The sequence below is a fragment of the Ambystoma mexicanum genome, chromosome 4q (genome assembly GCF_040938575.1).
Source record: "Ambystoma mexicanum isolate Mex_15411 chromosome 4q, UKY_AmexF1_1, whole genome shotgun sequence".
Taxonomy (NCBI): Eukaryota; Metazoa; Chordata; class Amphibia; order Caudata; family Ambystomatidae; genus Ambystoma; species Ambystoma mexicanum.
In genome coordinates this window covers 122711304-122735203 of record NC_090928.1, presented here as the reverse complement: position 1 = coordinate 122735203, position 23900 = coordinate 122711304, and the positions used below count along the sequence as shown (strand labels likewise).

The following is a 23900-nucleotide window of genomic DNA, read 5'->3' as shown; positions in this document are numbered from 1 at the left end:
TAGGTGTGGTGGTTGAGAGATCAGGAGTATGTGTTCGTTCTGGCAGGATTTATCCAGACCGGATGTGGCTGTGTTAGGCCTGAGGAGAACGCCTGGCTGGGGGGTATGTAACCAGCAGTGTTTACTTAGAATGATGTGGAGTGAGCGGTAGGGCGGGTCGGGTCCAGAGCGATTGCGTGATGAGCAGATGAGAAGCTTGCTTCAATCGCGAAGAACAAACGCGTGAGGGATCCACTGGACGTTCGGGCTGCGGTGAAGCGGAAAACGGGTAAGGATCCAATGGAAGTCCGGGCTGCAGTGAAGCGGGAAACAGGTAAGGATCCAATGGAAGTCTGGGCTGCGGTGAACGTGTGCTCAAGGCTACCGAATGCACACGAAGCACGGGCTAGTACTTGGCCTTGGCTTATATAGGCAGCCACGCCCAGACACTAGAGTGTGCTACACAGTTCCACACAGTTCCTGGATGTTACACAGGCATCCATGTTGGAGGTACAGGAAGTTGCTGGAAAATAAAGGCTATGCCAGAACAAGGCTATGTGAATGAGGTGCACTCTATGGCTGCCTTAATGAATGTTTTGCTTGCCAGGCTTTTACCCATTTAGCCCCTATTTGTGCTGTCCGCCTTCCCCCATGTGTTTGTGGTAGTGAGGAGTGGGCCCCTATGCTAGTTCCCATGACAGGAGGAGAGAGAGGAAGTCATTTTACCAATTTCCTAGTCTGCACAAAAGTTGAAAACCCATAGGGCTCCGATACGACAAATTGTAACACAACATCTAGGCCAAGCCCATGAATATCAAAGGGCAGTTTACAATCAACCTGCTACAACCACGTCTTTTTCTGTAGGTCAATTGGTCTTAGTTCTCCTACATACATCTGAGAGTAAGATTAGTGGTATATGGGCCATAGGAGATCCTAGGAAAAAAGGGTCCCTTGAATTATGTGATCTCCCAACCTGACAGATGTGAGAAAACTCAGATCTACCCTATCAACCTACTCAGAGTGGAAGATGGACCCTAGCAAAAGAACTACGGCCACTATGGCCGATTTCCTTACTGATTCGGGGATAGAAAACCATCTGATTTCCCTGTGATTACACCTTTCCCAACAGGAAGATCTTAGTGACTTACTAACCCAATTCCCCGGAGTCATTTCAGAACAACCAGGGAGAGTTACTAACTTCTTTCATTTTACCCGAAGACCGGCAGGAAAAAACCTAACACCTTTTAAAATCCCTGAAGCCAGGAGAAAAATAATTGAGAAAGAGATGGAGGAGATGCTCAAGGCAGATATCATCGAGCTGTCCGAGAGTCCCTCGTCCTCCCATATTGTCTTGGTTACCAAACCCAACCAATCTTAGCGTTTCTGTATACATTTTGGGAAGTTAAACTCGATCATCATCTTCGATAACTACTGCATGCCACAGATTGATGGCTTAATTGATAAACCCTCAATCTATGGCTAAGTACATTTCAACATTCGACTTGACAAAATTATATTAGCAAGTTCCCTTAAATCTTGCGGATAGGGAGTAGACCACTTTTCCGATGCCACAAAGCTTATTTCAATTCAAGGTTCTCCCATTTGGCCTGCAAAGAGCTCCTGCCACCTTTTAACTGCTCATGTAAAAGGTTCGGCAACCCTACTCCGCTTTCTGTGGAGCTTATCTGGACAACATAGTCGTCCACAGCAACAGCTGGCCAGAGCAAGTCCACCACCTTTATTCCATCGCCAGCCCTCTCAAGAAAATGTCATTTTGCCCAGTCAGCCGTAAAATATCTTGGATACTTTGTTGGGAATGGCCTTATCCAACTCGGGTGGATAAAGTGAAGGCAGTCAAACAAACCCCAATCCGTGAATGGAAAAGAGATCTTCAATCGTTCCTTGGATTAATCGGATACTATTGACTGGTTATTCCCAACTACTCCACCCTGGCGGCTAATCTCGCCAACAAGTTGAAGAACTTGCAACCTCAAAAATTGACTTGGCATAAGGAAGACCAATCAAGTTTTGAGGGTTTAAAACACATCCTCTGTCAGGAGCCAGATCTCAAAATGCTGTTTTTTATCAAAGAATTCCTTTTGCAAACCGACGCCTTCAAAGTTAGCTTGGGTGCAGGACTGTTCCAAGAGTTTGACGGTATTGAGCATCAAGTACTCTGTACTAGCAGGACGTCCCTATTTCCCCAAAAACAGTAATACACCACTGTAGAACTCCAAGTCTTGTCGTTCAAGTGGGCCATCAGACACCTAAGGGACTATGTCACGGGGAGGAAATTCAGGTTCATTACCGACCACTCGCCTTTAAACCTGGATGAGGCTTAGGAAAGTCACTAACCCCAGAGTAATGACATGGTCCCTTGATCTGCAACATTTTTGTTTTTCGTTGGAACATCGAAAAGGAAAGAAACCAGGAAATGTGGACTTTCTGACCAGATTTCCACTCCATACAGATGGTGTGAAGCCACAATCATAAGGGGAAGGGTATGTGATGAACTGGGAATGTTTGTAAATTCTCTTGAAGGGAGAACCACCCCCTTTGAGGCTACGGAGGTGAGGCCATTCCACAAGACTCTTCCTATGGCTTTGGGCAAGTCAGACCTAACTGGGAGTGACTCCCCCCTTTGGGGACAAGGACTCATTCCCACAGGGAGCTCCATAGGCAAACCACCATCTCTGCATACATGGAACTGCCTTCCTTGAAAAATAATGTGGCATCCTTCTATGTTGCTTCAGGCAATAGTGGATTAAACAAAGGTAAAGGGAGTATCTCTTTAAGAAAAGACTTATCTGAGACAATTGGATTCCAAGAGTAGAGAGAGTATGGTGCACAGGGGAAGTCCCCTGACTCAAGCACGCCTGGGAGAGGCAGAAGTTGAGGAAGCCACTGTTCCCGCAGCAATTGGAAAGCTGCAGAAAGTCAGCCCAAGACACTGGAGAACCGAAAACCTTGTAGAGACAGGGAGAATACAATCTGTCCGGCGTGGTGGCAGGACCACAGTCCTACCGTGGAGGGCCAGGCACCTGGTGAACAACGCTGAAACCATTATCTAATTTTTCTCTGGGTAGTTACAGGACTTCTGTTGTAAATTTCTAGAATTACCTAGGGTTGACTCTATTTCAACAACGCATGATGTTAATTTCATCTATCTATATATTAAAGTCAACATTTGTTTGTTTGTGGCAGGATTTGTGGTGAAGCGTTGTTCCTTATACCATTCCACACCGTTTCACCAATCTGCCCCAGCTTTTGCATAGTTACCTGTTAGGAACCTCCAGACATTACTGGCTACATGACATTTGGAGACCGCACGCCGTACTCCGGAATTTCAGCACCTTCCCAAATGAGTAGGTTGCCTGAAATTGGCGAAACATTAATGTGGTTCTAGAAGGCTCCCTCCGTACAATTTCCTAAGTGTCTGGTTTGTTTAACAGTCAGTTATGGTTGAGCCAGTTGAAAGCCTCTGACAGGTCGAATAAGACTAAAAGGCCAGCCTTTCCCTTTTCTATTGTACCTAACGTGTGTTTGGAGATCAACCAACGCCGATTCAGTACTGTGAGCTGGTCTGAAACCAGATTACCTGTTATGAAGAACCCCATTAGTTTCCATAAATGATTGAAGCTGTGATGTTGCAATCTTGTATGGTATTTTTTGGAGACAATTACCGTTCTTAATGGGTCTGAAGTTACCTGGTCTTTGGGGTCGCTTCCAGGATTTTTAAGAAGTCGGGTGACCATAACCACCATGATTGATTCCGGGACATAATTGTCCCAGGAGGAGGAATTCACCTGTTGGGTAAGAAAAAGAGTGATTAACTCTCTGTGCTCCAGAAGCACTTTGGGCGGAACAATATTTTCAGGGCAGGGCATGAGGTGAGTCGCATGGTGGAGAGCAAGCTCTGCATGTCCGTGGTAGAATTTGGCTACAGAGTAAATTTGGGAGGATCCTGATTCCTGACGACATGGACCAAGGGAGTTCTACTTGATGGAATAGGGACTAAGGCGGTTTTAATTTTATATCCGGACTTAGAAATGTTGGCTTCAAGGGCTGCCTGTACTTCTGTGCAATCCTACACAGTGGGCGCAAAGGAAATATTTTGCGCTTTCGGCTTCTCCAGAGATTTGAGGAACTCAAAGAGTTTCCCTGGACTGTTTGTAGCCTCATTAATCTGAGTATTAAAGACATTCTTTTTAGTTTCCATTATTATAAGTTAGTACAGTTTTTCCTGGACTTTCCAATTTTCTTTATTCTCGACAGATGGACATTTCAGCCATCTGTCTTCCAGTGTACATTTTGCCCTCTTGAGGACATAAAGCTCAGGCATAAACCATTTTTGGTGCCCAATGTTAGCTCTGACCGACTTTGACCTATGTGGTGCAACTCTGTTAAGCATGTCCAAGAAGGATTTTGAAAAGGTGTTCCCCAGAGTCTCTGCAGAGTCCACTTTGGCTGTTGATGACCTAATAGATTCCAGGCAAATTTGGATGTCGGGTAACCGAACTTTCTCAAAGTTCCGGCTAAGAACATTTGTTATGTTGTTGGAGGTTTTCAAGGGAGGGGATTGAGGCTGTATATGGAATTCGACGGCATTGTGGTCTGACCATATACATGGGGTGGTACAATCGATATGTGCTGTAAAATTGCTGGTCACAACCCAATCTAGCATATTGTTCTTAGCAGTAACAGTTTCGCTGTTAATAACTTGGTGTTCAATATTGGTGAGGGCCTGTTCCAGGTCAATGGCTTCTTTGTCCATGGTATTTTCCCTCCCTGCCCACCAAGACCCTGTTCCCTGTTTTTACAGAAGATAGTGTATACCTCCGGGACAGCCAGGTTGATCATAGGACCACTGACATCTGTGATCCACGTTTCCGGAGGCCCATAATATCAAGGTCCCTGTCTATGATAAAGTCATGGATGTCATATGCATGACTATTGAGGGACCTGGTATTCAAAAGGGTCATTTTAATTGTCCCACTTGTTTTAGGGAGTAGGGGAGACATACTACTAACCTTGATTATTGATTTGATCGGGGAGTGTACTAAGTTCTGTATAAACCTTGTTTCTGGTAAAAGGTGATCCCAACTGCTTGAGGAACGAGCCAGCTGTTTGGGTGTGCTTCCTTCTCGACTAGTTCCAATAAAGTCTGAGGACATGCAACCATTGGTGTAGCCTCAGATGTTAGAGAAACCCCTGTATTTTTCCGACTTTGTGGGCATAGTTTGCTCTGGATCACTATGGGTAGGAGCACAATGAATTTCAGGATTGGTGATGGACAGAGGGCTAGGGAGGGTTGTCTTGACACTCATTCGGGAGAGAGATGGAAACAAACATAGTTGAGAGACGATTGACTCTTTGAGCTGCTAATAACCGGTTAAAGTTTGCAGGAAAACCCATGTCGTGCAGTTTCTCCTCTGTGTCTCGAGGAAACACTGGGTAAGAAAGCTGTCACTCTCACAGTGTAAATAACCCTCTGGCGAGAATCGCAGGTTTGTTCTTGGGCAGATAGGGGGAATGCAATGTACACGGCACAGGAAGATTACAATTCAACTCCAGAAGCACTTACCCTGTGGATTACGGAGTTATGCCGAGGTCTGTCGTGGACTGGCGAAGACCGACTTGCACCAGAAGCGCTGGCGTTAAAGCACCAAGACAATCAGTAAATACACCCCAGGATGATCTGGGTAATGTAGTCCACAGGGACTGCCATAACAAGGAGATGTAATTAGAGTTACACAAAATGAGAGTGCTTTTCTCTCTGCCCATACTTCACAAGAGGAAAGGGTTCACGCACCAACAACAAGATGTTATCTATGAAAGCATATCCTCAATTCAAATCTAAGCAGTTCCACAATTTCGCACTAGCAGTATGAACAGGTTAACGCACCTTTCGGCCTTGGTGTGCTATTCACCCTCTTCTGTTCCTCTCCTGGGCCCTTCCTTCTCCGACTCTTACTATATTTTCAAAAATGTTACTTCCACTAGATGTTTTTTGTCTTTTTTTTAAAATCCAACTTGGTGCACGTGGATGGGACCTGTGCATGTGTGGACAGTGTTGCGGTGTGTTGATGACAATTGGTTACTCAACCCTGTGTGGTGCGTGGATCGTGAAATGTAGATACCACTTCCTATGCCAGTCTCTCAGTGCACCCTTATTTCCAAGTCAATGTATTACAGTGCTAATGTCGCTTAGTGAGTGTTTATGGAAATGCGCAGTCTTCAGGCATGAAGCAAATTGTCAGCAGTGATGGGTGAGGTTTTTGGTGAGGTTTTTTGTTGGGATATTTGCTCTGTGCTCGATGATATGTCTGACATGTTCTTTGTGTGCAGTTTGCTTTCAGGGTTGCCCAACACCATGTGATGATGCAGTAGCCGCTCACTGTACAGGCACATATATTTGGTAGTGCAGGTTACTTTCATTGGATTATGCAATTCTTTTATATGTGACGTATGTTTTCAAGGATGCAATAGGTATTTATTGTCTCCTGCACACACCCATGTACTGTAGCCACACACTTCTTCACTCTGTGCTATGGCTTATGTTGGTGTTTGCATGACTTGGTCATCCTGTGTGGCTGCACATGGACATTGAAAGCTCAGAGTCTTGATATGGGGAACATGTAGAGTTTTTCCTTGGTGATGATGAAAGCAGTTCAGGTACAGTGCAACCTGGGACATTGTTCTTGTACTTCAGGAAGCAAGGTGGATCAATGGACCTTCTGGCATGCAAGTCAGGAAGGAAGGTGGATCAATGGATCTTCTTGCATGCAAGTCAATTCGTTCTATGCTTGTGTCTATAGCTGTATGTACCTCTTTTGGGATTACATGCTGCCGAAGCATGTGGTGCCTCATGATACAGTGGTGGTGCCGCATGTAACAGTGTTGGGCTCCAGAGAAGAGGGTGGCACTTCTAAAGAACATTGTGTACACACAGACAGCAGAGGGTTCCCGCATCCGTGTGCATTATGATAAATGACTGGTAATAGCAGGATGTACCATGTATGAGCTGGTAAAGGAGGAAGATAAAGAACATGAAATGGGAACTGTACAGACAGAAGAAAGTTTAACATACATTAATGAGGTATTGGGGAACAAGACAGATCAAGCTGGACATACTCTGCGTTATTTAGTAATGATAACACCCGCAAGTACTACATAGGGTGTTAGTTATTTACCTAATGCAATACTTTCTATGTTCCATTCCTGATAAATATCCCATAAAATCACAAGTCCTAAATAAGTGATATTTTAAGATAGGATTTATTTAAAGTAGCACTTCGAGAGGGTTTGGGTCCTCCGACGTATTCCATATCTGTGCTGCTTCGGAAACTTTTTTCGGCGTCTGCGTCCTGCGTCGATGACGTCGATGCGCCGTCGTCGAGGACCTCCTCCGACGTCATCCGATGTGATAAGTAGGACGCACAACGCCCGTAGCCTCAGTTCCGTTTTTTCCGCGAACGTTTTGCTTCGTGAATCTCGGTTAACGCCTCGACTCTTTGGAGTTCTGTTCTTCTCGGTTCTTCGAACCTGTTCGTTTTTGTGAAAATCCTTCTTGTGAAGATGTCTTCTACTTCGTCTTCGACCCCGCGTCTGGGCTTCAAGAAGTGTAGGGAGTGTGGGTCCAAGATGTCGGTGACGGACTCGCACAACGCCTGCCTCTGGTGCCTCGGGGAGGCCCACGACACGGATGACTGTATCGACTGCCAGTCGCTCACGTCCAAAGCCTTACGCGAACGTAAGAAGAAGTTGTCGGTAGGTCGGGTGTCCAAGCCCCGGAAGTCGAAGTCTGCGGGGCTTTCGACGGATGATTCAAGGGGTGACTCTCCGCATCATTGTCGGAAGTCTCGTGGGTCTCCTTCTAGGAGTCGATCTCGCCACTCCTCAGCCTCTTCGAGGCATTCTCGGAAGCACCGACACCGGTCGTCTTCCAGATCCTCTTCGGAGGACTCTGCCCGGCACGTCGCTTACCCCACCAGCTGTGCGACGCCGGAGGAATGGGCTTCCTTCGGGAAGAAAATGCTGGTGATTCTCGAGTCGTCCGCGCCCCCGAGTGGGGTCGGTCGTGAGAGGTCGAGAGACATCGCTCGCAAGAGTGGTCGGCACGAGTCACGGGAGAGGTCCCGTTCGGACAAGGAGACTCGTTCTCGACGTACCCGTTCCAGGTCCCGGTCCTCGGCGCGTTCGAGACCGTGTGCACCTGTGAGGTCTTTGAGGAAGACATCGATGTCTGAGGCGTCGAGGGCGTCGACAGGCTTTCTCGAGGCTCCGGCTTCGAGGAAGTCATCAAAGCCGTCGACGATCAGGTTGTCGAAGGACACGCTCGGGGCTCCGGCTTCGAGGGCTGTGTCGACGCCGCCGATGCTGGCGGCGCTGCATCTGACGTTGACGCCGATTTCCTCGGCGTCGAAGCCGATCCTCTCGGCGCCAATGCCTGTTCTCTCGACGCCGGCGCCGATTCGCTCAACGCCATCGACGCCTTTCGTGTCGGAGGTACCCCGTGGCACGGGGGAACCCCGTAGGAAGGCTCTGGTTAAAAGAAAGCACTCTCGGGTGCCTTCTTTTCACCACCTGGAATATATTTCAGAGGCGGATGAGGATTCTGATGGCCTGGTTCCTAGTCAGGTTCCAGATGAAATTGTCTCGGGCCATAGTCAGTTTGACGATTTGAGGCAGTCACTGCATGATGCCAGTGGACTGGACACCTCTCCGGAGGTGGAGTTTTGTAGGCCTGAGCCTGGCTCTCATGCCGATTCCTCGTATCGGCGCCTTATGGCTAGGGTTTCTGAGTACTTGGGATGGTCTGCTCCCACGGGGGAGTTTGTGCAGGATGATCTGACGGACATCCTTGATGTTGGTCCCCCAACTGACCCGGTACTGCCGTTCCATATGGCTTTACAGAGAAGGGTGGCGGCGGCTTGGACTGCTCCGGAGAGTCTCCCGGCGGTGGGCAGATCCTTGTCGCGAAAATACCGTCCAGCCAGTAGTGACCCCTGCTACTTGACCAGGCACCCCACTCCGGAGAGTTTGGTGGTGCAGGCGGCCACGGCCCCGGCAAAGCAGGCGTCGTACCCTATCATCCCTCCTGATAGGGACGACAAACGTTTTGATGGCTGGGTGAAGAAAGTGTTTTCTTCTGGTGGTATGGCGCTTCAGGCGGCCAACTCCATTTGTGCCTTGTCTCGTTTCACACACACTCTGTGGAACTGTGTTGCGTTAGCGGCTTAACATATTTCCGACGGGGACGAACGGGATGGTTTCCTTGCTATGGTCCAGGATGGTAAGGATGCCATGTGTGAGTCCGTTCAGTCGGGTTTGGACTTAGCTGAATGCGTCAGTAGGTCCATGGCGGCGAGCACCGTGATACGCAGGTTTGCGTGGTTGTGGAAGTCGGGGTTTGCTCCTGATGTGCAGTCCCGGCTCCTCAACATGCCCTTTGACGGTGAACACCTTTTTGGCAGCAAGGCTGACCGAGAGCCTTGAGAGGTTGCAGAGCTCAAAAGCTGCAGCGAAGTCGTTGGGCGCTGCAGTTCGCCAACCTCTGCCTTTTCGTCCTAGGGGACAGCAGTGGAGGGGTGGTTCCTTTCGCTATTACTCGTCCTTCAGTAAAGCGAGAGGAGCTGGCAGTCAAAGAGGCCAACGCAGGGGTACCAGAGGTGGACGACAGGGTACCCGTGGTGCCAAGGCCGCTCGGGCAGTTGCCTCTTTGCCCTCAGGTAACGCTGCAGCCGCTCCCACTCAGTCATGAGGCCATGTCCCATGGTTCGCCGGTTGGGGGAAGGTTGGCGCAGCATCTTGTAGAGTGGCAAGACATTACTTCAGATGTGTGGGTTCTGGAGATCATAACCCACGGCTACTGTCTTCCCTTTCGGCACAGGCCTCGCGACAATCCACCGGGGAACCTCTCTTTGCAGAGTCCGGATCCGCTCCTTGCGCAGGAAATTCAAGCCCTGCTGGAGAAAGGCGCCATAGAACTGGTGCCTGTAGCGGAGAGGAACAAGGGATGGTATTCCCCTTATTTTTTTATTTCGAAGAAAGACGGGGGATTGAGACCCATCATGGACTTGCGCGGTTTGAACAAACTCCTCAGGAAGGACAAGTTCAAGATGGTTACTCTCTCTCAAGTCCTCCAGGCCCTTCAGCTTCAGGACTGGTTGGTGTCACTCGACCTCAAGGATGCTTACTTCCATGTGCCGATCCATCCCAAGCACAAGAAGTACCTGAGGTTCGCGGTTGCCGACTCGCACTTTCAGTTTCGGGTCCTGCCGTTCGGATTGACCTCCGCCCCAAGGGTTTTCACCAAGCTCATGGTGGTGGTGGCAGCGCATCTCAGGCAAGGGGGGATTCACGTCTACCCCTACCTGGACGATTGGTTGATCAGGGGGAGCTCTCCCGAGCAAGTCCTGGATCATCTGTCCGTCGCCTGCCACTCCCTTCACAGGCTGGGCTTCTCCCTCAATTTAAAGAAGTCCCATTTGACGCCAACACAGCGGCTCCAGTACATCGGAGCAGTGCCCGACACTTCCCTGGGGCAGTGTTTTCCTCCCCAGGTGAGGGCTCTTCACATTCAGCAGATGGTGCACAAGTTTCAGCATGCCCAGACGCTCCCAGCGTTCGAGTTCTTGAGGTTGCTCGGCCTCATGGCATCCTGCATTCTTCTGGTGCCAGAGGCTCGCCTGCGGATGAGATCTTTGCAGTGGGCACTCAAGACGCAATGGTCGCAGTCCTCCAGCAGGATGTCGGACCCGGTTCAGGTGCCGCCCTTGGTCGCCCGGGACCTTCTGTGGTGGGCCGTCGAAGGCAACTTGATGAAGGGGGCTCCATTTTGGCTTCCCTGGCCGGAGGTGACGATCGTGACGGATGCATCCCTCACGGGATGGGGAGCTCATGCCAACGGGTTGACAGTCAGCGGTCGTTGGTCTCCGTCGGAGTCCAGACTCCATATCAATCTGTTGGAGCTGAGGGCCGCCAGGCTAGCCCTGAAGGCTTTTCTGCCGACTGTGCGAGGAAAGAGTGTCCTGATCCTGACGGACAACACAGTGGCCATGCACTACCTCATCAAAAAGGGGGGGGCAGGGTCACTTCCTCTGTGCAGGGAGGTGATGCAGCTCGAGTTCTGGGCCATCCAGCAGGAAGTTTCGATCTCGGCAGTTCATCTGGCCGGAGACGAAAACGTGACGGCAGACGCTCTGAGCAGGCAGAGCGCAATCTCTCACGAGTGGGAGCTGGCTCAGGAGATCCTCCTGGAGATCTTCGCCCTTTGGGGGACCCCTCAAGTGGATCTCTTCGCCTCCAGTGTCAACCGGAAGTGCGAAAGGTTTTGCTCGCGGGAATTTCCTCCAAAAGGAGCCTTATGAGACGCGTTCGTGGTGGAGTGGTCATTCCCGCTGCTGTACGCATTTCCTCCAGTCCCCGTCATCCCGCAAGTGCTGCGGAGGTTACGGAAGTTCGGTTCCTGGATGATCCTCATTTCCCCGGCGTGGGCTCGGAGGACGTGGTACCCGGACCTTCTCGACTTGTACATCTGCCCTCCACGTCGTCTTCCCTACCGAGACGATCTGCTCTCACGGGAGGGGGGTCAGGTTCGCCATCCAGAGGTCAGATCCCTCAACCTTCACGCTTGGCTTCTGAAAGGTTGAGGTATAAGGATTGGGACCTCCCTGAAGACGTGATGGAGGTGTTGCTTTCGGCCCGTAGGCCAGCAACAAAGTCTCTGTACCGTTGCCGTTGGCGTAAGTTCTGCGACTGGTGCAGAGTTCAGAATGTGGATCCTTTTGCATGTGACATCCTCATGGTTCTGTCCTTTTTACTTTCTTTGGCCCACAGGGGCTTGCAAGTGGGTACCATTAAAGGTTACCTGGCGGCACTGTCCATCTTTAAGCGCTCGTCTGAAGAGTGTTCTTACTTTAAAATCCCTTTAATTTCACAGTTTCTGAAAGGGCTCACTAATGTGTTCCCTCCGTCACCTTTCCTGGTGCCCGGTTGGGATTTAAACCTTGTTCTTAAGTTTCTTATGGGTGCTCCGTTTGAGCCTTTACATTCTTGCCCTTTGAGGCTGTTAACTCTGAAAACTGTGTTTTTAGTTGCGGTTACTTCCACTCGCAGAGTGAGTGAGTTACAGGCACTTTCAGTTAAGCCACCCTTCACTGTATTTCACAAGCACAGGGTTGTCCTTAGAGTTCGTCCTTCTTTTCTTCCAAAGGTAGTGACGGAATTTCATTTGGCCCAGAAGGTTGTTCTTCCGGCCTTCTATCCTCCTCCGCATCCTGGTAAGGAAGAGGAGAGGCTCCATAGGCTTGATCCTAGGAGAGCTTTAAGCTTTTATGTTTCACGCATGTCCCGGGTCAGAGTGGACGATCAACTCTTTATTGGTTACGCTGGAAAGCGTTTGGGGCAAGCTGTGACGAAACAGACTTTGTCTCGCTGGATTATTTTGGCCATCTCCGAGTGTTACCGCTTAGCGGGTAAGGTCCCACCGGCTGGCTTGCGGGCCCATTCTACCAGGGGTATGGCTGCATCTACTGCCCTGCAGAGGGGTGTGCCTATTCGCAATATCTGTGATGCAGCCACCTGGGCTTCAGTACATACATTTGTACGTCACTATTCCCTCGATTCCATCCGAGGACAGGATCTGGCCTTTGGCAAGGCGGTCCTTTGCTCTGCTATTTGATTGGCTATTCTAAATTTTGATTCTAAATTCTTTCCCTCCTCCTTGCTCTGGTACTGCTTTGGGAGTCTGTCATAGATATGGAATACGTCGGAGGACCCAATCCCCTCGAAGAACAAGTTACTTTCTTACCTGGTAACGTTCTTTCGATGGGATGGTCCGACGACGTATTCCATATCGCTCCCGCCCTGCCTTCCCCGCTGCAGAATTTATTTTGCGATTGCAGCTTACGTTCCGCAAGGCTTTGTGTCTGACTGGCAGTTGACTTATGTCACACGTTCTGGGGGGAAAAAATACAACTGAGGCTACGGGCGTCGTGCGTCCTACTTATCACATCGGATGACGTCGGACGTCGGAGGAGGTCCTCGACGACGGCGCATCAACGTCATCGACGCAGGACGCAGACGTCGAAAAAAGTTTCCGAAGCAGCACAGCTGTGGTGATTACATGTCATAGATATGGAATAGGTCGTCGGACCATCCCATCGAAAGAACGTTACCAGGTAAGAAAGTAACTTGTTTGTTCTTACCGTTATCACCAACACTTTTAATTAGTACATAGTTACAAAATAGTTTGAACTTGTCAATTGAACCAAATCATAAAATGACACTTCCTTGGAAAAGGGCTTAAATGGCAAAGGGGAAAACCAAAACAGTCGGCTTCCAATTGGAGCCTTGGTTAGTGGTGATTATTCTGTCCCCAGATTGTTACTGACATTGCTAATAAAATGGCAAAGGATTGATTGGGACCAGTAGATGCAGTGAGAGACAAACGCTGTGTGTACTAAAAACAATGCTTTCTTGCTGAGTGCAGTGTGTTCCATCACAGCTCAGAAACCAAAGCATCTACACCACAACTGTTGGACAAACAGCGACAAAGTAACATAACCTAGTTTCTTTTAATTCTACTCCTACATTCACAAATTATGCATCATCGCCATCAGCTATGGCAGCATGTGGTAAACATAATGTTTTCAAATTTGTTAAAGGAATTCTCTGGAAATATTTGTGAATCACAAATAAGACTTTCACGAAAACATGTCAGCCTGTGTCAGATTTGGTGATCAGGGACAATGCACAGCCTTCTTCGAAGGTTTCCTGGGTGTCTGACAGGGCTGTGTGGTGGCCCCGGTGTTATTTGCTCTCTAAACGGAGTATACCAGGTACTGGTGTAAACTAATTCAGACTTCATTAGGGTGGGTGGACAACCGCTCCCAGTATTGGGCTATGTGGATGACATGGTTTTAATCGCCCGCACCCCCATGACCTTACAATGCTTGATTGATGCCCTATTTATGTCCAATCTCAAATTGGTAGTAAACTCTAAGAAGTCAGCAGTGATGGCATGTAGAAGCACGGGAGGTAGACCACTCAATATGTGCAAAATCTGGAGCGGTGGGTGGAGAACTGATACCAAGGGTGACTAAATTTCAATACCTTGGAGTCTCTTTCAATGAAAAGTGGCGAGGGTCTGACCATATTGAAAAACAGTGCCTGAGAATGAGGCAGGCCTTTGGGGGTCTGTCTCGATTCTAAAATGTCTGTTCAGGGCATCCGATTAGGCTAATTATGGAGGTGTACAGAGCCCATACAAAAGCCCCCACCAACTACAGAACTGCATTGTGGGGTATGGAGAAGGTTGCCCGCATTGAAAACATAGAGATACCTTTCTGAAAAAACTGCTTGGTCTACCTCAGTCAGCCCCGAACTATGCTACACACCTGGAACTTGGATGTCCCCACATTGGCGATGAGTGGCAGATGGCTCCTCTCTCACACTGGTTGGAGGTATGGTCATACCCTAAAGCCGTGCTAATGCATACGATCATACGAGCGTTGGCTATGAGTGCAACCAAACGCAAAATTCCATGGCTCTCATACATTAATAAATGCATTTCTCAGCTAAATGCTGAGAGTCTGCTATGTCCCTCGACCCTTCTGTCATCTTGTACTGTAAGCAAATATAAGCAATTGTATAATGTTATTCTTGTGACTAACAGAGAAACGCTCATGATGGGGGTAGCTGCGAACAGAAGGCACATTATCATAACAACTGTAGAGGGTACTCAGCCGTACCTGCTGCATAGCCATAAACCATCTGACCGGTGGGCACTGGCAAGGGCACGATTTGACTCTCTGGCTGGGGGCACAAACCAAGAATTGGTCAAATAATGTACAATCTAAAGCTTGCCTGTGCTTTGATTGGCCAGAGGAGGACTTATTGCATTTCATAATGTTTTGCCCAGTTTACCGGGATATAAGAAGAAAAACAATACTACCATTACTTAGAAATGCATGTTTTTCTCAGGTTAGACCTCCTCTGTTCTACTTACTGTTGGCAGCCTCTACTCCAGTGGCTTGGGGTTGTGTAGTCTATCTAAGAAACTCCTGGTATCGGCGGAATAAACATCTTGTATCTTGATTGTATGCTTGAAAAGTTAAGAATAATCGGGTATTGGCGGGACAAAATTTCTTGCAAATTGAGAGAACGCGTACATTTAAACTCAGTATCTTTTTTATTGGGTCTTTTATTCATTTTTAATGATGTTTTTAACGTAAACTTTGGCCTGCATTGTCCTTTTAATTATCATTGTATATTGTTTTAACTCTGTATATTTTTTGTAAAGTGGTTTATGGATATTCTCTTTTCTGAATGAACTAAATTGATGAAATAAGACTTATTATTAGACCAAACAAAAGTGAAGAAACACATCTTAACATAATGTTTTATTGAGAACCTCTTGCTGGGTGTTGAATCCTTGGATAAGCATACCTACAGTTTTACATGCATTTGTAAAATTACAGATGAAGCTCGAGGAGAACCATTCAGTATTAAAGAGGACACGCTTACCTATGTCATCGACTGCTTGAACTCCGACAGACGAGAAATCCCAACTAGTCCCACAGGTGAGGAAGCTGAGATTTACCATTAAAACGTCACTTCACGCCTACACTGACACACCAAAGAAAAAGTGTGTGCACTTTGATGTATTGAGCTACTTCAGCATGATCACATGCTAAGGTTGTAGATGATTGAAACAAACATTTAGAAAACCAATAGGTTTTGAATCTTTATGTGTATGTATTTATTGTTGCTAAAGCTCAAATACATATGTAGGTTTGCTGCGTGGTGTGATAGCAGGTTTGCTTTCATTGGTGTATAGTTATATGCTTTTTTTTTTTTTACATCGTTTTTATTGAATACAACGGTAATGGATACAGTGAAAATGATGCAAGTACAATTTTCCAGCTTTCAGCAAATGTTAAATTTATAACCTGTGAATAGAGCTATACATATAATCGCATTGTTTACCTGGTATCATACAGTGGAGTTATTACTCTTCCAAAATCTAAGAATACTTACTTTAGAGGTCATCAATGCAGTAGATATCCACCTACTAACCTGGTCACAAGATATCTCCACTTCCTAAAAATCATGACAACTTGACAAAAACTGATTCTTCGTTGTAAGCCTGTAAACTCTCTGGTCATCTTCCAAATAGCAGACCATTATTTATCAAGTTTTCCACATTACCAGATTATGTGAATCAAGTCTCGTCCTTTCTGTCCACAACTCCAAAAGTATTCTTTTTTTAGTTTTGGCAATAAGGTGGTGCTTTAGCCCCACCTGTAATCCGAAATTTAATGCATTGGAGTACAGCTAGGGAGAGATGGCATATGAGGAGGGACACAATCTGGGCAGCTTCAAAGTCCAATTGAAAGTTAGGAAGTGCCATTCCCTCCTTCCCTGTTTGGGGCTGTTAAGAGGGGACGGCTAATCTTCGGTCTCTTGCCTGCCCAGATAAAGTTGCCTGAAGGTTTTCCCAGATTTCCGATATATACTCACAGGACATGTTTATATATATTTATATGGTACTTTTCTGTATAATCAGAGTTATTCAAGTATTAGTATGATGAACCTTATAAGGATATGACATCTGTTACAAGAGATGCATTTTTAGAGAATATGAAAGGCAACTGTACTAAACAAACATGTTATGAAACAATTACCATCTATAAACATGTTATGGTAGGTTGCTACATTCAAACTTGTATTTGTTCATGTTGTTGCCATTCAGGTGCCAATGTAATAACACATTATGCTGTTACCTAGGTAACTTAGAATCTACAATGGTTCTCAAGCAATATGTATGTGAGGGCACAATCTGTTCAGTAAGAAATACTTCTTGGACAGGAGGGCCTTCTTTTATGAAAATAAATACTTACAGAAAACATGCCTGAGACTCTGGTCATCCTTTACTTCAGAATGGTGATGAGCTTAACCCCTGAAGGCCCTCCTGTTGTTGTCCTAAGCCTGTTGCTGCTCTTCGTTCTTCATCTGGCTGCCTCTCATTCCTTTGCTTCGGTACGCTTCTTCTTCCCTGCCTGTTGCCGGCATTCATCCTCCTCATCTCACCGAAGGTGCTCCTGACTGCCTGAGCTGTGCTTCGATAGGAGGACTTCCCTACCGTTACCCCAGTGGTCACCTGATGTTCTGGAGTCGGCGCACCTTTGTCATCACACACACTTCCCTTTTCCAGCACCCCATACACTTTGCTCAGTTTGCAGCGGGCCTCTTGCGCAACTTTGCTGCCCATGCTCGACTCTCAACTGCTCTTATTGCGTACTGTTGCTGACGCAACCTGTGGGCCACCGCTGTGTTTTCTCCTTCATTCCAGGCAAGCTACGTTACTTAGGTGGCCCTCCGCACCTTCCTATGCCTCTGGCGCAACGTTGTGGACAACGTGCTGATGCTTCCTTAGTCAGTCTGGCAACCACGCCTTCTACGTGCATTTGTGGAGCAGATCGCCTTTGATGTCTTTCACGGTGGTCCGCACAGTTCGCCTGCTGCCTCTGCCTCCCACTGACTGAACGCCGGCTCTGCACTCAGACTTGTGGGCGCCATGTGATAAAGCGAGCAGGCTCCTATGTACTGTTCCGTTTTTGCCGTTAAGCTTATCTTCCACCCACTGCAGCCTGCGAATGCTTGGAGGGACTTGGAGTGCTCTGGACAGACATTATGAGGGAAAGGTCAGAATCATATTACAGCGCTATCACTTGAGCATCAAGGAGCATGCTAACAATGAATCGATTGAAGATTTTATCACAGCCCTTAGGGAGCTTGCTTACAAGCGTAACTTTGGCTGATGAGCTGGTTAAAGGTCGAAGAGGTTAAAATTAGAGAGATTTGGGCAAAGGGTGACCTAGCCTGCATGATGATAGAAATTGCAAAAAGGGTCGAACAAATGCTTGCATGTGTCAAAGAATTAGACTCAAAGGAGTCCATTAGTGTGGTGACATCACAAAAAAACTGTAAGAAAAAAACCCCTGGTAAAGAGGGATGAGCGGGAGGCAGTGGTCGGTATGAAAAATATTGGCGACAGATCTTTGCCCTCTCCTGGACCCAGAAAATGTTTCAGATGCAAGAGTTACTCGCATCTAGCTAACACCTGTGTATGCCCCGCTCGCAAAGCTCTGTGTGGTAAGTGTGGGAAAAGAGGTCCTTTCACTAAGTGCTGTCAAAACATGTCCCAAAAGGTTATGAAAGAAATGTATGAGAATGTTGAGTGTGAATGTCCAGAGGAACCCCTTCCTGATGATGAAGCATGTGGCATCAGTTGGTCCGCATGTGAAGTGGGGTCCTCTAAAGATAACTGGGTGTGAAGCCTCACTCCATAGTGATAATTGATGGGGAGCAGTAAAAATGCATATGGATTCAGGGTCAGACTACACAATCATTAATAGGGAAACATGGCAGTCCAAATTCTCCAACGCCATCTTAAGACCCTCTAATGCAAAGACTAGCCCCTATGGTGGCTCAAAAAGTACAATGCTGGGGTGTTTTCTGGCAACTCCGGAGTGCAGAAACAAAGTCATTAAGGACACATGTTTTGTTCTGGTAAAGGGGCCTCTTAGGTTGGTATCAGCAGAGAGACCTGGGTTTGTCAATCAATTACTAAGTTCCTGACTGTGATGCCTCCATCACGTCTTTACCTGAAGACAACATACCTGATGTGTTTAAAGAAAATCTATGGTGCTTAAAAGGGAGATGTCACAAAATAAGATTAAAGAAAGGCTCTATCCCTGTAGCGGCCAAGTTAAGGTGTATTGCACTTGCACTTAGAGAAGAGGTGTCCAAGGAAATCAGGAGATTCATTGACAAAAACATTATTGAACCTGCTGAATGGTGTTCCCCGGTAGTGGTTGTTAGAAAACCAAATGGAAGTGCTCACCTCTTTGTGGACCTAAGGTCTTTGAATAAATGTGTGGTTGTTGATCGATTTCCCCTTCCAAATATTGGGGAGATGATCAGCATCATGGCTGGTGTTCGAGTGTTCTCTACCTTTTGATCTAGCATCAGCATATCACCAGATCAAACGTCATCCTGAATCCAGAGATCTCACCACCTTTATCACTCAGGATGGCACATTCATATTTAAAAGGATGCCGTTTGATCTCATATCTGCTGCCACCTTCTTCGAAAAAGGGATGAAGGGTGTTGTGGGTGTCATCCCCGGTATCTTCTATTATCAGGATGATGTCTTGGTAATGGGTTCCTCTACCAGGTTGATATAAAACTCAAGATGGTGTTGGACAAACTCAGTAGGGCTGGATTAACTTTACAAAAGTCCAAATGCTGTTTTGGAACCTCACAAATGGATAATCTGGGACACACATCAAGGAAAGGGATCTCACTGAGGGAAGGATTAGTTACTGTTATACTGCAGACCTCGCCACCCAAAGGCAAGCATGAGGTTATGTCATTTTCAGGGGTGGTTCAAAACTACTCAAAATTGTGAAGAATGTTTCAGATAAATACATAAACATTACAAATCTTTGAAACAAAGGTCAAACCTTTGAACAGACCAGTGAATGGAACACAGAATTTTGTGATATCAAGAGTGTAATCTCCAATGCACCAATTCTTTGTTTCTAATCATAAGCCCTTCAGGGGCGGTCTTAACATCAAAAGTGTTGGATGGTGTTTCCAGACACATAATCAGTTAGGTAACATCTGTACAAGTCCCTGATTTTGAGATTAGGCATTTTGCGGGAAAATATAATGTCATAGCACACTATCTGTCCAGGAATTCAGTAGACACACATGATGAATATATGGAAGAGCCACTTCAGGATGTGTTCTGGGGGTGTGTGCAATCCAGTTCACAAGAAAAGTTGGGATACCTCACTGAGAAATGATCATGAACTTAGTAGAGATTTTGTAGTTAACAATTGGTCAGGATGGGTCCCTGATATGGGCTTTGGATCATTTCACAAAGTAAGAGATGAGCCAGGGCTAGAAGGCTCCCATATGGTGAGAGCTGTTCAAATGATACCCCCTTGGGAGTAAGGAAAGAATTACTAGAGCTAGCTCACAACAGTCACCTAGGTATCTCTAAAACAAAAGGCATACTTCGATCAGATTTCAGGTGGCCCGGGTTGGAATCTGAAGTTGAAGAATTGATTTTTCTTTTTTTAAAGTGCCATGTGTTCTTCTTTTGACAAAATACTTAAGAAACACGTCCAACCTCTCCAACCCATAGAACTGCCAGATTTCCCATGGGAATACATAGCATTAGATAGTTTAGGTCCATTAGCATCCAAGGATAGGCAGAAGTAGTATGTGATCGTTTTGGTGGACTTATATTCCAAATGGGTAGAGGTAAAGTCTTTGAGGCAAACTCCAGGGCAGTTGTGAAATCCCAAAGAAAATATTAACAGACAATGGGGTCCAATTCACCTCTAGATTGATGACACATTTTTTGAGAAATATGGGTGTGGAACACCACAAGACCGCTGCATGTCATCCTTCCACAAACGGTATAGTGGAGAGGTTCAATATGACTCTAATGCAAGGAGGATGCATGTCCATTCATGCTGGAGGAATTTGGGACAATAACATAGAAAGGCTTGCGTTGATATATGGACTGACACTCCATGCAACAGGTTTGATCCCATTCGAAGTACTAAGAAGAAGGAAAGCTGCCACTCATGTATGTCCTCTATGGTTAGGATGGATGAGATTTATCGAATGTGATGAAAAGGAATTGAGAGAAAACGTGAGTCTAAAAAATGAAGCCACAAAGAAGTAATATAACAAATAAATTAATGTTAGCCTCACAAGAATAGAACATGGAGATCAGGTCTAGGATTGACGACCTGTGGTTGTGCCCAAAGGTGAGAGCAAATGTCAAGGTCCATTAATAGTGCGCAAAGTACTAGACAATGCAGTAATATCAAGTGATGGCCGCACTTGGAATAAAGGCAATATTGCCACAAGGCCTAAAATGGAGTAAGGTTTTTCTTGGTTACCTTAGTATATAGGAAGGGAGGTGTGTTATATATACTCACAGTACATGTTTTATTATTTATTTATATATATGGTACTTTTCTGTATTGTCAGAGTTATTCAAGTATTAGTATGATTTACCTTGTAAGGATATGAGATCTGTTGCAAGAGATGCATTTTTAGAGAATATGAAAGGCAACTGTATTAAACAAACATGTTATGAAACAGTTGACATCTATAAGCAGGTTATGGTAGGTTGCTACATTCAAACTTGTATGTGTTCGTGTTGTTGCCATTCAGGTGCCAATGTAATAACATGTTATGCTGTTACCTAGGTAACTTAGAATCTACAAAGTTTCCCAAACAATATGTGTGTAAGGGCACAACCTGTCCAGTAAGAAATATATCTTGGACAGGAGGGCCTTCTTTTATGAGAATAAATACAGAAAACTTACCAGTCTCTGGACATGCTTCAAATAGACACTGGTAGGGCCTAGAATAGGTAAAGAAGCCAGGGGACGGTAACCATTTTGACAGCTGGCTGTCTGCCCGCCCAGGATATCTTGAGCGCATTACATTTGTGGAGGTCGGCCTTAATGGAGGCCAAAATTGGGGGCATATTTGCATTGTATCAGCCCAATAGGATTGGAGAGATATGTATTCCAAGATATCTAATACCCTTGGGGCTCTAAAATAGGTGAAGATTCCTTCAAAGCCACTAGTTTGCCTCCCCTACCCCACCATTAGATTGGTCAGCGCTGATTTGTTAAGTTGACCTTCAACCCTGAGACTGTCCTGAAGTCAGGCAACTGTTACGCTCACCTGGCTCCCACGGGGGCGTCGATCTGAACTGGCCAGCTGTTGTTTCCACCAGTGAGACGCGTAGTGCCGAGATGATGGACTGGACTGGCCCACCCAGCTTCGTTTTTTTGACTCGTAGGAATATCCTTCTGTAATGGAGAAAGGGAATTAACCACCTGTGGAGTTTGAGCGCTAACCCCACCTTCCCCTCTCCCGTAGTTCTTCCCACAGGCCACTTTTGGATTCCCTCTATGCTCTCACCTGATGGTTTGGAAAGATGAGCTCTCCATCCTGCTTCGAGCGCAGGGGCACGTAGATGACCAGTTTCTTCACTGGCGTGGAGGAGTTGGTGAGTTCCAGAACGGTATTGACTCAAAGAATGCTGGCGAGACGCCGTAAGTCTGTAGTTCGTAAGAGTTCAAAAAACGTCTGTCCTTCAATCTGTCCAATTCCTTTAGGTTGCTGAATTTCCCTTATGAAGAGTTCCACGTGGCAACCGGTAAGATGCAGGTAAGGGTTTATTTTATCCGGCTCAGTTTGATAAAATGGTGTCAATGTATAACATGTGGCTTTTCCCCCATTCAGGTGCTGATGTGGTATTAGGTCTTGGGGATTGATGCCTCCAGCGGTAAAACCAGGTAAGTCTATTGGGAAAAATCGGTTTCCCCTTATTGCGCCTTGCTGTTCTGTTGTTTCCCCATAGGGGCCAGGGCACGACGGAGATGCAGCGGAAGCTGCGCCGACCCGAAATGAAGTAAGTACCCCCTGTGGTAAATCAGGTAAGTCTTGGGGGGTAGCTTGTACAGTCTTAGAGTATCCCCTTGGCTCACCTTGCTGTTTTTGTCTCCTTAGGTGTCGGAGAGTGGCCGCGAGATGGAGAAGAGCATGATGGAATGCTGAAGTGCTGCAAGGCAGGTGAGTACAGCGCGGCGCTGCAGGATGCGAAGTAAGGTGTTTTTAAAGACTTCTTCTTCCAGCTCCGTGGTGTGATAGATCAGGATTCAGGTAAGGATTAAAGGTAAAACTCCTGTTATGACCTTTTCTCCTTCTTTCTTCTTGTTTCCAGGAGCTCCGGACTCGAGGCGGCCGTGGCTGAAGACTGGAAGCTGCTGCAGGCACGGTGTGCGTTACGCTGCTGGATGCACAATAACGCGAAGCGTGTGCTGCTGTCCGGGCGTGGTTTAAATAGCCTTGGAAGTAGTCCCAGGTAAGTATTCTTCCACAGCCCCACCCGAGTAAAAAGTAGTCCCTTAGGTAAAATAGTCCCTCCTAAGCCTCATTTGGCTTGTGGCTTCTTGCAGCATGGTCTGCATCAGGTAAGTTTGCAGCATGGTCTGCATCAGGTAGGTTTTCTACTATGAGCCTGGCGCTCATGGCGCCAGGACTGACTCTATTCTTATGAGCCTGGCGCCATAGGCACCAGGACTGCACCCAAACAGCCCCTAGCTGGGGTTTTTGGGCTTGCTCCAAATGGCATCATGCCTGCTTCTGGGGTTGCTGGGCCTGGTCTGGTTTCCTGGTGGCAGGCATCATGACAACAACACACTCCTGATCCCTCCCAGGGACTGTAAATGTGGGCAGCATGTCGTCTGTGAAGGCTGCCACCTTGTGCTGAATGCCCCCAAAGGGAATCCTGTGTACCTCCTCCGATTCCCGTAAAGTCTGAAGTAAAGGCTCCAGGTAGATCGCATATAGCAGAGGGGAGGGGACATCCCTGTTTAGTGTCCTTGTTCAGGGAGAATATCCTGGACAAGGAGCCATTGATGAGGAGTTTTGCCGAGGGAGATATGTAGTTGGCCTGGACCATCTTGATAAATTCAGTTCCCAGGACCATTTTGTCCATTACCTTGAACATGAAGGACCATTCCACCCGGTCGAAAGCTTTTTCAGCATCAAGGGAAAGGCAGGCTGCAGGGGTTTGTTATGTGCACTTTTTCCACTAGATGTGCAATTCATCAAATGTTTGGTGACCTTGTATGAACCCGATTGGTCTGGGTGAATCAAGGCGAGAGGAAGCCAAGAATCTTAGTATACATTTTGGAATCTACATTGATTAAAGCTATTGGCCGGTACAAACTACATTTTGTGGAGTCTTTATTGGGTTTGGGAATGAGTATGTTCTTTGCCTCCTCCATTGGTGCTGGTATTCG

General features: G+C 46.8%; 1 protein-coding gene across 2 annotated transcripts in view; it reads left to right on the top strand.

The window, feature by feature from the left end:
- LOC138467536 (zinc finger protein 583-like) overlaps window positions 1–23900 on the top strand; it is a 304181-nt gene that overhangs the window by 258121 nt on the left and 22160 nt on the right. For both annotated transcript variants that reach the window (XM_069607645.1, XM_069607644.1), the window contains one exon: window positions 15465–15566. In XM_069607645.1, coding sequence (XP_069463746.1) covers window positions 15465–15566 — 102 coding nt within the window. The remainder of the gene's footprint in view (window positions 1–15464; window positions 15567–23900) is intronic.